Source organism: Ictalurus furcatus, chromosome 17, assembly GCF_023375685.1.
Source record: "Ictalurus furcatus strain D&B chromosome 17, Billie_1.0, whole genome shotgun sequence".
Classification (NCBI taxonomy): Eukaryota; Metazoa; Chordata; class Actinopteri; order Siluriformes; family Ictaluridae; genus Ictalurus; species Ictalurus furcatus.
This window is the reverse complement of record NC_071271.1, coordinates 6,473,481-6,487,610: the sequence shown is the minus strand read 5'-3', so window position 1 is coordinate 6,487,610 and position 14,130 is coordinate 6,473,481. Positions and strand designations below refer to the sequence as shown.

Below are 14,130 nucleotides of genomic sequence, written 5' to 3'. Positions count from 1 at the left end.
CCTTTTGAATGACATCGTTTAAAGTAAGGGAACATATTGAGCATGGATACTCCCTGGTTTTTGCGGTGCATTGTGAGATTTTTATTTTAGGGAGTGAACGGGTGTGATTTTGTGGCTGACACTCTGATCAATGCCCTGACTACTGAACCGGGGAGCTGATCGAGACGCACCCCATGTGTTCATGGACCTCGTTTTGTGCATTGTCATGCTGGAACAAGTTGGGGCCTTTTATTTCCAGTGAAGGGAAACTATAATGCTACAGTACACAAAGACATTCTACACAGTTGTGTGCTTCTAACTTTGTGGCAACATTTTGGGGAAGAACCACATATATAGGTGTTATGGTCAGGTGTCCACATAGTTTTAGCCATAAAGTGTATAGTTTGGGGCGTCTGTTGTTCGGGTGGTAGAGCGGGTTGTCCACTAATCGTAGGGTTGGTGGTTTGATTCCTGGCCCACGTGACTCCACATGCCAAAGTGTCCTTGGGCAAGACACTGAACCCCAAGTTGCTCCCGATGGCAAGCTAGCGCCTTGCATGGCAGCTCTGCTACGATTGGTGTGTGTGTGTGTGTGTGAATGGGTGAATGAGACAGTGTAAAGCTAAGGTTAAAAAAGCGCTATATAAGTGCAGACCATTCGTTTAAGAAACGACAGCTGGTGCAAATGTCTCACCTTACAAAACACTACAGCCATGTCTTGAGTCTAGAAAGGTGTACAAGCCTAGCTGTTTTGTGTGTAGTTCGGAGGAAACACTGAAGTGTTTGAATTGTGAAGAGAAATTGCAATACCAGCATGCGCCAGTAGGTGTCAGCAGTGCAGCGTGTAGTGTAGAGGGCGGGTAGCGGCGGCGCTGCTGGAGACGAGGCTAAAAGCAGAGCGCATTCCTGAACAGCGCTCAGTGTGTCGAGTCCTCATGCTTTACGCGGCGGTGAAGGCCGGTCTGTGCGCGTTAAAAACGGACAAATAAGGGGCTCCACAGCGGTTCGGCTTCCGTTAAGCCTGCTGAGGTTTTATTCCGAGCTAGTGGTTCGACAGACGGAGTGAAAATCGTCCGCTACAGTCCACAGCGACGATGTCGGAGTTCCTGGTAAGTCTGCTCGGAGAGCGGCTCGTCACCGGAGAGAAAGCCGAGGTGGACGTGCACGCGCTGGGCAGCGGGCTCGCGCTCGTCGGCCTCTACTTCGGCTGCAGCGTGAACGCGCCGTGCCGCCAGTTTAACAGCAGCCTGGCGGACTTCTACTGCCACTTCAAAACCTCCTCCGAGCACAAGGACAAACTGGAAATTGTCTTCATCTCGTCCGATCAGGACCAGAAACACTGGCAGGACTTCTTGCAGGAGATGCAATGGCCGGCGTTGCCTTTTAAAGACAGACACAAAAAGGTCAGTATGAGAGAAGCACGAGCTGATCAACCCCTGCTGCAACATCTGGATTAACAGCAGATTATTTAGAATAATAATAATAATAAACGACACCGCAGAAGTGTAGTCTTTTATTCTTTAGTTAAGTTCACCAGATGTTTTTGGCCCTTTAGTAGAGATCACAGCTCAATCTCATAACACATGAATCAGTGTGCAACTCAAAAGTCTGGGCATTGGTAGTAATTTAGCGTTAATTCTTTCTAACAGTGATGCTTGCATTGCATTGCATAACAACAACCACTAATAATAATAATAATAATAATAATAATAATAATAATAATGCAGGTTTGATTACTGGATCACTTTATGGCACTGTTTCAACATGAGCATTCAGACTGATTTCCAGTTGTCTGACAGTGCTGATCACCAGTCTAAACATTTTCTATCTCAACTCTATAAACCATCATGGCCTTATTAATTAAGTCATGTGCAAAAGCCATCTAAAGTGAGGAAGAACAGATTGTTGTTTAAAAAAAAAAAAAAAAAAAAAAAAGATATCACACTCTTAATAATCCTTAAAATAGTACAGCAGCAAATTAACATCAGACAGAAAAAAGAAGAAAAAAAAAGTTTGATGGAAACAATGCAAGATGCAAAACAAACATTACACAGTTATTTATTTATTTATTTATTTTAAGCCTAAACTGGACTTAATCACATAATTGCCCAGAGCCTGGTTTCAGGGAGTTGGAGAAAACCTAGAAAGATAGAGTCGTCATTATCTACCCTTAATCTCTGAATGAAGCTAGTCTCTAATGAACACACACCCTTCCACAATAGATACACAAAGTACACAGTGTCTTCTGTGTGTGAAAGCAGTGTGCTGTTATTGAGATTAGTTTCAGATTAGACGTAATCTTAATGACCGCACGGTGTAATTGATGTATTACGTTCATACAGCCTTAACATAAAACCCTACCGTCAACACCAGGGTGGTGTTTATGTTCTAAAGCGTCCTCACAGTGACTGTTTCATTCTTTCAGGATTTTATTTCGAGATCTGAAATCATTCCGATTTCTTTTTCTGTCTTTCTTTCTTTCTTTCCTTTTTTTTTTTTTTTTAAAGTGAGACCAGACAGTATGCTAGGCTAGAAATCATTTCAAAGAATGTGTTGTAATTGCAGGACAAATAAGGTATTCTTCACGTTTTCTGGTGTGAACAGATGAGCTTTTCTCTTTCTGTAACAATTTGACATGGAAAAAAAAAAACAATAATAAAAAAAAATTGCGTAAAAAAAAAGTATGCACTTTGCTAACAGAGCGGATTCTGTTGATAATAATGGTAAGATATTATACAATGGAAACAGGATTATTTTCCTAGGGTGTTAAAGCGTAATTAATATGACATGATGCATATACAAGCCAGTATCATCATCATATCGGTTTACACTTTATAATATGAAAACACTTTTACCACATAGACTTTCTCTGAATTCTTGGAAACAATTTTGCACCTTTATTTTCATTTGTGAATTATATCGGTTGCAATGTAACATTATACGTGTTTTCGTATCTGTTTCATGGTACACACCCATACTAGTGTATAGTCTCATCCCTGGTACTGATATCTGATTGCTTTGTGTAATTGTACCTCCATGTTATTTCCCAATTACACACATTGGCGCTTGCTTCTTGTATGTTTTGTTATGATTTATATCCCCTGTGTTAGGAGATGCATCTGGGTTGTGTTCTGATTTGCACCCCTGCTGGTATCAGATCTCGTCCATTGCATCATCTCAGCCTCTTTCTGCATGTGTTTACATGTTGTTGTCTTTTCAGACACACGTTAGCGGTGCGATTACTAAACCGCAGTGCTCTTCTGTTTGAATGCATGTCTGTGTGGATGTGTGAGTAAAATCTTAGAGGGTTTGGTGGAATTCAGTGCTCTGTGTGTGTGTGTGTGTGTGTGTGTGTGTTTATAAATGATCTGTTTTTACACAGTGCAGGTTGGATTAGTGCTGCGTTCCTTCCTGGCAGTTAATCGATTATAAGTACTGTTTGTTTGGGAATTGAATCCCCAGTGCCTTCTTTAGGAGACCTCATGTAGAACGTGAAAACCCCTGATTGTTCAGTAATGCTCTCTGGTTGCACCGTGATGACTAAACCTCTTCCAAATGCTAGATTTATGTGCAGTTCTTTTGGCCCTGGGTAATGCTTGCACTCACAACTGCTCCTTCAGGCTGAATTGAGTTTCAAGGGCATGGCATTGGGTTGGAAGGGGTGATTTAAAAATTTTTTTTTTTTAAATTTGGCTTCTGAAAATACACTGAAATATTATTGTGTGTTTTTGTTGTTGTTGTTGTTTTTTAGCCATCGGATGTTATTTGGTTGCTTTCTAGAGCTCACGCTTACAGCATGTAGATGTGTTCAGGTGTCTGTACTGTAGGTAAATCTATCTGGGGTGGTTTTTTATATATATATATATATATAATGTATATGTGTGTGTGTGTGTGTGTGTGTATATATATATACATAATATGTGTGTGTGTGTGTGTGTGTGTGTGTGTATATATATATATATATATATATATATATATATATATATATATATATATACATAAAAAATGTTTGTATTTATGGCAGTGTTTGTTGGGCAATCTGTTTTTGTCTGAATGAGATGATAATTCTGGCTGTGATGCTATAAAAAGTCACAAAGACTGGTTAAAAATATGGATATTTTCTGGGTCAGAATGTAAATAAAGTATTCAGGGTAAAACAGGACCCTAGTTCAGTAGTTATTTCCATATTCCTGTCTTTAGTTATATTACAGTCCTATTGAAACCTGAGCTGATTTATGAGGACATGGGCTCAGTGGCAGCTGTAGGTTTGCGTTACAGTACGAAAGCCCAGCAGAGCTCCTGAGAGCTTTATAGCACCATGATTGATGGCTCTCATGTTCTTATTTGCTCAGTGCCGCAGCCTCAAGTCAGGTTGTGTACGGTGTCTGGGTGTTTTGGGGCAGAAGGGTATAATTAACGTGTTAATGTATGTTACTGGCTCTGCTGGAAAGCTGTACTGATTCTGATTGACTGTGGGGGATTGCCTACTGCCCACAACTTACACTCCTTTAAAAAAATCTGTCTCTTTCACACTCATCCCTGGCAGACTCGCTCCTCTGAATCACCTCTTTCAGGCCCCTTTTCTCTCTTCTTCCTAATCTCAGACCTCGCTCTTCTCTCTTCCTCCTCTCCCGTCAGATGCAGGTTTAGTCGTGTAGTCGTGAATTTCCGCTCTTAGAGACCACACGTAAGCCCCTTCTCATCACACCAGTAGACGTTCGGTATCATGAACAAACAGGAAATGGATTCATTCATTACGAACCGCATAGTAACGAAAACAAATGCGGTTTTATTAGATAGGGAATGAGTGCTGCTTTTTCCACCACAGCCAATAATCAGTAAAAATCATCGAAACTGATAAATGAGTCTGCTGGATCATCCCCCCCCCCCCGCCCATGCAGTTTGTGTGTTGTGGGTTTTGTTTTGTTTTTCTTTCTCTTTCTTTTACCTCCCTGTCACTGGCACAGAGTAAAGTGGTCAGGGATGACAGAGTGGTGCCGCTGTTCTGTCCAGCATCAGTGTCAGCTCTTTCCCCCCAAAGTATATGAAAAGGAACAGGCGCCTGGACAGTATTGGGGGGGAGGCTGGCATTGCCTTACAAGGAGATGCTTCAGGGAGAGCAGATCGTAAATCAACCATGGCCTCGAATCCCCTTGCAGCCTGGATCTGCCAGCAGTGCAAAGCAAATGGCAGTTTGGCTGTGAGAGAGAGAGAGAGAGAGACAGAGAGAGAGAGAGCTCGTTCTTTCAGGCACTGTGCCTGCCTCTGCCACTCGGCTCTGTTCTGTGGGCACAGGGACAGCTGCTGGGAGCTTTTGAGCGGGTTAAGAGGTGGCTGTCATCAGGGTGAAAGCAGCTGACATGTACTCATCACATTACCCCGAGCTCCGCTGCACTGGCCGCTTTGATTTCAGTGTCTGGGGCTTGAAAGCGATCAGGGCTTTCCCTACATGCGATAACATGTGCTCACTTATCAGTGATGGTGAGTTTGCCTTCTGGCAGTGAGTATACTCCGTGTTGTCCTGCTGGGTGATGGATGTAGCTGGTAGTGTATACAAAGAAAGGAAAAAATTCTGAGATAAATTTGACGACCACGCGAAGTGTTTTTGGTCACGTGATGGTCAAATAATGGAGTCTAGGACAAATCAGGAATGTTTTCACGTGCAATCACGGTCTTATTTTGTATGCCTCGAGCGAGAACGAACGCAGGAAAAATGGTGAAAAAGAGAAGACGCGAGAGAATTTAGAGAGCAGAATGCAGTCCGTTCCGGATTTCTCGATTTTGCGATTTCAGAAATGAACGTAAAATAACGTAAAATCATGCAAACTCCGCAATGTTTGGAGGTCGTTTTTTTTAAATGACTGCAGATTTGGGCCCAGACGCGTCATGCGACGTCATCACAACGTACATTCGGTCGAAGCCCTCTTCGATTCTCTTACGTCAAACATGAGTGGAGCCGAAAGGTCTCGTTTTCCAGCAAACATCACTGCGAAAGACCGTGCAAAACAACTTCATGCAGTTGCAGTTCCGTCAAATCGAGTAGTTTTCTGCAGAAAAAGCACAAAAAACTCTGCAAGTTGCATAGAAAATTGAGCAAAAAGCCGCAGCAAAATCGAGCATTTTTGGCCGCAATGATCACAAAAAAATAACTTCAGCGAAATCCTGCGCGGACTGAAAAAATAAAATAAAATTCAAAACAGAAAAAAGCAATAGTTTGAAATAAGTAGATAAAAAGAAAAAGGAAATAACTAAAGAAATGTTTTGTGGGGGGAAATAGTTATATTATATAATAATAATAATAATAATTAATATAAAATACTACTACTACTACTAATAATAATAATAATAATAAATAATGATTAATATAAAATACTACTACTACTATTGATAAAAATAATACTAAAAATAATAATAATTGATATAAAATACTACTAGTACTACTACTACTAATAATAAAAATAATACTAAAAAAAAATAATTAATATAAAATACTACTACTAATAATAGTTAATATAAAATACTCCTAATAATAATAAAATAATAATAACAATAATTAATATATACTACTACTACTACTACTAATAAAAAATAATAATGATAATAATAATAATAATAATTAAGGAAAAAAAGAAAGGGAAGAAAGCAATGAAGAGATCTGTGACATCTTAGAGTGAAAAGATGTGTAAGCTGTAATGCTGTGAGACAGAGACAGCTGGAGTGTGGTCATGCCTTTTCTGCAAGGATGGAAGGAAACGTCTTCCCCGTGGTTTAGTTTGCTTATTCCAAGCTCCTAGAGGGAGGCGGTAGACAGTCTCCTGGCTGTGGTAGGGAAGTTTAAACAGTAGTCGTCAGCCTGTGACCTCGGGAGACCGGCGGCTCAAGGACGGATCAGACTGTAGCGGAGGTGGAAGAAGGCGCTGCATGCTTTTCTGTAGGAACAATCTGAAGAGCAGGAGATAATGAGAACCGCTTCGTTATTCCTCTAGGCCTGGACACGGGCAGCCTTCAGAGTCAGCCTTGTAAATCATCTGTTCTGAGGATTACAGCAGACTTTCCTTTTTAAGACATTGCAGTCGGATCGTTTCAATCAGAGATCGGAGTGGAGTGCAGGAGAAGAAGAACTGTAGAGGATACTTTTTAAATTCCTTTTTAACCTCTCCTGTTTTTTTGTTTTGTTTTTTTTGAGTTCCATTTCACAAAACCTTGTGCAGACATTTGCACTCCATGTGCTTGAATGATGCTTTGAGGATCAGCATATGTGAGGAGAAACTGTGTGAAATCAGCTTTACACAGCTGCAGCCCTTGTGTGTGTGTGTGTGTGTGTGTGTGTGTGTGTGTGTGAACCCATTAACCTTTTGGAGCCTCGTTCCTCTGATTGCTGCCTGCCGCAGCTCTCCTACTATTTCCTGCTTAATAACTCCATAATGGCTTCCAACCCTAAATACTTTCTGCCTCAACCTCATGCATATTGCATCTTTTTTTATTTCTTTTATTTTAGCTCTCAATTAGATGTTGCTTTTTTGTGCCACGTTCTTTAAATGCCCCTGTTAAACCACAAGCCGGTTTCTGACTAAACCGAGGTTGGATTAGGGTTGTCACAGTACCAGAATTTCAGTAGTCATTACCAATACCAGTAAAATTCCACGATACTCATGTCACACCCCTCTTCATCTCCCTCCACTGGCTTCCTGTAGCCGCCCGCATCAAATTCAAGGCCTTGATGCTCACCTACAAGACCTTGCCTGGGACAGCACCCTCCTACCTCAACTCTCTCCTGAAGGCTTATGTTCCCTCACGCGATCTGCGATCAATCAACGACCGGCGCTTAGTAGTGCCTACTCAGCGTGGCTCAAGGTCCCTTTCAAGGACCTTCAAACTAACCGTCCCTCAGTGGTGGAATGAACTTCCAACCTCAGTCCGGCCCACAGAATCTCTCACTATCTTCAAAAAACAGCTAAAGACCCACCTCTTCCATGAACACCTAACCAACCCATTAAAAAAAAAAAAAAAAAATTTACTCTGGCACTTACACCTCTCAATTAATGGATCTTGTATAGTAGCACTACTTGTATTGTTCTCTGCTTGGTATATCGCTTTGCTTGTATTTCCTCATTTGTAAGTCACTTTGGATAAAAGCATCTGCTAAATGAATAAATGTAAATGAACTCCGTACCAATTTCGGTACCAAAGCAAAAACATGCTAATTGAACAACACACTGTTTTATTAATAAAGGTAAATATAAAAATGCCATTCTGTGTACTTCAAGTACATCACCATTATTAAAGCTACTAGAGTTCTCCAGACAAGAGTAGAAATGTGTTTCTGACTGACTGATATTAAAGACAAACAGTGCTAGCCACACATCTGTTATTTCCTAACACATAAATTTCAGATATATCGCTCATCAAAAGCCTCTGGTGTGTAAAATTAGTGAACCCCATCATGTCCTCCCATTTATTTTACTCCAATAAAAGTTAAAGCATTAAATGGTTAATAAGGACTCCTGACTGTATTAGCGTTAAACGCGCGTATGCTAACATTAAGTGAGCAAAAACGAGGATGTTTTCTTGCAATAATACACTCGAATTAAACTATGCTACAACATTTATAATGCAACCGCTTCCATCATTTTAAACTCACCTGCTTGAATAAATACTGCGGTTAAGCAGCCACTCCTCCTGAAAGCACGGTTAATCTATCAGCACATCAATTTTAGGGGCGTGGCTTTTACACACTTAGCGGTAACACTACCGAAAGCGGAAAACAAGCGTCCAAGAGAAATACATGTATTTCGCGTACTATATAGTAGGTAAGTATGCAGTCTCGGACGTAGCCATGGCGACCGGCGGAGCTGCTAATGCTTTGGCTCCAATGTCTTCTTGTTGCACGGTGCACCCATGAAAAGTTCCCGACTGACCACCTGTCAGGCAGCGCGTCAGTACCAGGTTGACCCGGTACTACTGGTACTGATGAAAATCTGGTACCGTCAACCTTTTCTCTTTTTAGTACCGACTTGGAACCGAAGTACCGATACTTTTGACAACCCTAGGTTGGATGTACGGAAAAATCAGCAGCGGGCCGGTGGATTGCGGTTACACGCAGGGTCGAGGAAATTCGCACGCGTACTTTGGGTTGGGAAGTTGGTGAGTGGGATTTGTTTTTTTGTGTTTTTTTTTTTTGTTTGTTTTTTTGGATGGCTGGATGGATGAATGATGATGACGATGATAATAATAATAATAATAATACTTATTACAAGTGAAATGATTTGTAACGAGTCATTTGTATATGCTGGCAGTTAGTTCATCTCAGTGTTTTGATCTCCTGTAATCCCTGTGTGTATTGTATCGCTGTTCCTTTGCAGTAACATGGTAGATTACATCACATTCCAGCATTTAGGAAGTTTTCTTCCACAGGAAAAATACAAACCGTTTACTTTACCATTTCCTTATGGGTTCTGAGTTCACAAACCCTTTGTAGACATTTGTAGAAATTATATATATATATATATATATATATATATATATATATATATAAATATATTTCTCCTTGAAACCTTAGACCTTTTTGTTTATTCTTAAAACAGGTTCTCTGTGGTAGAATAGACAGACAGACAGACCGAGAGGAGTTAAGTGAGGGTCAGTGTTTCACAAACTCCTGGCTGCCTCCTCTGTGGTGAAACACGGCACAAACACACCACTGTGCACTAGCGGCTAGACGCCTCACATGCTGGTGTCAGATCTGCACTCTGTCTCCTCTTTGCTCAGGTGGGATAAGATGTGAGATGTTTACTTGTTATGCTTCTCTGCAGTGTGCAGTCTGGCCACGGGCGATGTGAGATAACCGTGCGTTTACTTTCAGGTTTGTCGAGAGCTACTGAGATGTTTGCAGAGTTGGATTTCGACTTCAGCCCAGTTGCTTTACTGTCACTGCTGGAGATGTACCACATACTAACTACGGAAAGAGATCCGAAATCACGGGTGTAGGGAATTCTTAAACCAGATGTTTCAATGCGTAGATACCACCATGTAAAGCTGTCCGGATAAATTGGACCTGTAATTATTTTCTAGAACAGTGCTTCTGCAAGTAGTCCCGGCTGTAAGGAAAACGCGGGTATATATTAATACACTAATACATTTTTACTCTAGTAACAGAGAACTGACAGCGACATGCATGATGCATACGCCACATAATCTAAGACTGAAAATAAATGCATCAAGAAACAGGCTGTTGTTTAAAAAGGACCATGTTTAATCATTGAAATGGTCGAGCTTGAGATGGAAGGAGTCTCCAGTGTTAGCAGTTTGTAAAGGCGACTTTTCCGCCCCTGGAGAGTCTTCAGGACGGAGGTCTTTGTGTCGCGTGGCTTCTCATAACATGACAAGTTGAGATTTGTTTTTTGTGTGTGTGTGTGTGTGTGTGTGTGTGTGTGTGTGTGTGTGTGTGTGTGTGTGTGTGTGTGTGTGAGAGTGTGTGTTAGCTTCTAGAGAGAGGGAAAGAAGAGAGGCTGGTGAGAGAATACTTTCAGAATGTTAAATGTGACTATAAACCAGCCCGTACAGGATTTGTGAAGGGTTTTTGAATTTTATTTATTTATTTTTTTGTGATCGTTGTGGTCAAAAATCAGTCCCTCCAGGATTTTGCGATCCCAGAAATGAATTCAGAATCAAGGAAAGTCCGCAATATTCTGAGGAGCTTGCGATTTGTCAAAATTACCACCGATTTTCCGCAAATTTTGGCCGAGATGCGTCATGTGACCTCATCACAACGCACATTAAGCCAAAGCCCTCTTCGATTGAACATGAGTACAGCAATCAGAAAAAAAAACTCCCCGAAATCCTGTACAGACTCCAAAATACTTCATTTTATTCTAAGATTCTTTTTGCCAAAATTTGCGATGCAACTTTTTTTTTTTTTTGTGGAAAATGACTTGAAATTGCACGCACAGGATTCTTCTTTTAAACTATACTGGTGAAGACGCATGTAATCACTTTCTATGATTAAAAAATTATACCACAGACAACATTGAGTACAAATTTATATTACTTTTCTGACCTCGAGGGCTCGCTAATATATAAAGGTAAAGGCTCTCTAATATATAAAGGCTATCTAATATATACCTTAACTTTGTTAACTTTGTTAAGGTATAATGTAAAAACATGGGTTTCATTTTTAAAGTGGCCATTGTTCGTTTCATGTAGTTTAATAATAATCTGTACTCTTTTGCAATTTCACAGAACATAAGCTACTCATCAGTTGTTGTTTTTTTGCCATGAACACATGCGGTCGCTCCAGTCATGGTGATTTGCCTCGGCATTTGGGGCACAGCAGCCGTTTTTCTATACTTTATGCAGGAAATGTGACTCGCCAGTCTTGTTTTTTCTTTCATGTTCTACGACAGTGTTACATGGTGTACAAAACAGTGATGATTGCTGGTTAATGAGATCTTGTACTCCTGTTCAATGCACGTGAAATGAAGAGGGAATTGGCTGAATGCGCACTGTGATGATGTCACGCAGCATGTTGCACTCCCTGGTATGAGCAGGCCAAGCCACCCCTTCATTTATGATCAGAGCAAGGGGAGCTCTGTAAAGTTACTGGCAAAAAATCACCGATACAGGTTTAAGAAGATATATAAAAATACAATCTTTATTAAATAGTTGTTTTCTCCTTTTGAAGTTAGGCTGAAGTTTGGTCAATAAATAAAATAAATACATCAATAACAGTTACATAGTCGTTACATCTGGACCAGGAGAGCCTTAGGGCGTTGGGTGCTAACAGGATGCTAAATTCTCAATATCACACGTGAATGAGTACAAAACATACCCTCTATACACGACCCACCAGTTATTCAGAAAATACACTGCAGATTTTTATCACTTTGGTGAAAACCTAGCCAACCTACCCTGGTAAAAAAAAAAAAAGAAGGGAAAGAAAACCAAATCTGTAGTAGTTTTGAAATTTTGCGAGCTCCTCTGAATATTGTGGAGTTGCTTGATTTCGCGTTCATTGCTATATATATATATAATATATAATTAGAGCTGCAACAACTATTCGATAAAATCGATAATAATCGATTATGAAAATCCTCAACGAATCTCATTATGGATTAGTTGGTCCGTGCATGGCATGGGGGAGATTTACTCATTACGTTACTTCTGTTCAGAAAACACACTTCTGAGAGTAAATACTAAAGATGTGTCCCAAATGACGTACTGTACACTTACAATATGCACTGTGTACTCTACCGTCCAGTGCAGTGTTTCTCAACCGGTTGAGAACAATAAAATGTAAAAAAAATAAAAATAAATAAATCTTAATGTTTTGATTCAATTTTAATGTTAATATTATTAATGATAAATATTAATAAAATAATGTAACACATATGTGTATATATATATATATATATATATAAATATATATATAAATGACTGATAAATATAATTGTTGTGGAGTGAGGGGGTCCTTGTGGAATGGAACACATTAGTTTTTTAATAACCTGAAAGTTTGCCCCCATCCGATTAACCGATTAATCAAAGAAAAATAAATAAATAAAATAATCGGCCAACTAATCAATTATGAAAATAATCGTTAGTTGCAGCCCTAAAATAATTATATATATATATATGCTAAATGTGAATATAAACGAATATAAAATTCAATATGATGTCATTCTTTACGTAACATAATGTAACGGTGACGGATAGCTGTGGTATGAGGGGAATAAAACACCTCACACATTGTTTAATCCCTCCAATGTGCTTATCACAGGATTACGTGTAAACCGTGCACAAGATGTGAAAGCCCTCTTAGATCTGGGAAAGTTTGATCAAAAATGTATCTTTTAAGGTGAATAAATTTAAAAGCATGGTTCTATTGGATGATGTTCTGCCCTGAGCTACCTAGTTGTTACTCGGTTGCACAGCGCGTGTGGTGGGTGACCTGCAGTTTACAGACTGAGACTGCTACAGCAGCACTGTTGACCTGCAGCATATTTAAAAGCGTTCTTTAGCGAATACGAATCTGAAAGAAAATGGACTCCTATCAGCGCTCCACACAATTCCTGAGGTTTTAAGAGATTGGGCCTTTAATGACAGCAGTGAAAGCCTGGAGCGTTCTTTTGACGTTGACCATCAGTGATTATTCCGCTCGTTCGCATGTGGATCGACATCATCGACTTAAGTTACTCAAGTGTTTTGTTTTTTTTTTCGGATTGAAGTTGACCATGCTCTCGACCACAAGAATATGGAGGTCTTTTTGCATTGAGCGGGCCTCCTTAAAAAACGTTTGTGCTTCAAGTGTGTCAGATGATCCTCCTTGGATTTTGGAACACAATCTGATCCAGAACCACTGCCCTGGGTGCGTGCTTGAGGAAAAACTCTCTGAACCCTCTACAAGCACGGCGAACTTATCGTCTCAGGACATGTCCTCCTTTTAATCTGGTGCTGTATCGTTGCTTCACACCAGGCCAGAACTGTGGATAGAGTCCCTCCGTTCTCAGTTTCAGCTTTGCGCTTGTATCTCGTATTTCAGTTGTGGAGTGAAAGCACAGGGATGGAAACAAGGTCGGTGATCTGTGACTGGGTGCTCGTTATGTGTACAATTAGAGTCTTGTGACTGAATTGTAGGGAAGGAATCTACAGAATGCACAAGCCTGCAAATGTGAAGGTGATGTGAGTCAAGCACATAATAACAGTTCACTGGAAATGTTTGGAAGAAATGTCTAAACACAAAATGTGTTACCTGGAGTCAGCATTGTTATCCTGATGACCAGGAGGTTCTGTTTTCTTCCATTTCCTGACGTGGACAGTGTGACAGTTTTGCTCACATTTGCAGTATTTAGTTATTCTAAATATGGCTGCACTCTCGCATGGGTTCACGGGACTCTTTGTATCATATCGCTCTTTTTTTTTTTTTTTTTATGTATTCAGCATTATATAACACAATAAGTGCCTTAAATATTATGAGTGATTTGGAGGTTTGGTTGTATGGCTAATTAGCATGACTGTGTTAGCTGACAGGAGCGATAAAAAGAAAAAGGAAAAAAAAAAACAAGTGTTGCGTCGATAAGCCTGTCAGAAATGCATGTAGAGATCTTGTGAGAAGTCCCGAGCTGCTGTGAAAAGACGAATACATAATAATACGTTTCACAG

At 40.1% G+C, this 14,130-nt stretch overlaps 1 protein-coding gene across 1 annotated transcript in view; it reads left to right on the top strand.

Moving 5' to 3' along the window:
- Positions 1 to 286: 286 nt before the first annotated feature.
- Positions 287 to 14,130, top strand: part of nxn (nucleoredoxin) — an 82,731-nt gene continuing 68,887 nt past the window's right edge. Inside the window, exon 1 of the mRNA XM_053647273.1 lies at positions 287 to 1,382. Within this exon, the coding sequence (XP_053503248.1) occupies positions 1,074 to 1,382 (309 nt within the window). The 5' untranslated portion in view covers positions 287 to 1,073. The remainder of the gene's footprint in view (positions 1,383 to 14,130) is intronic.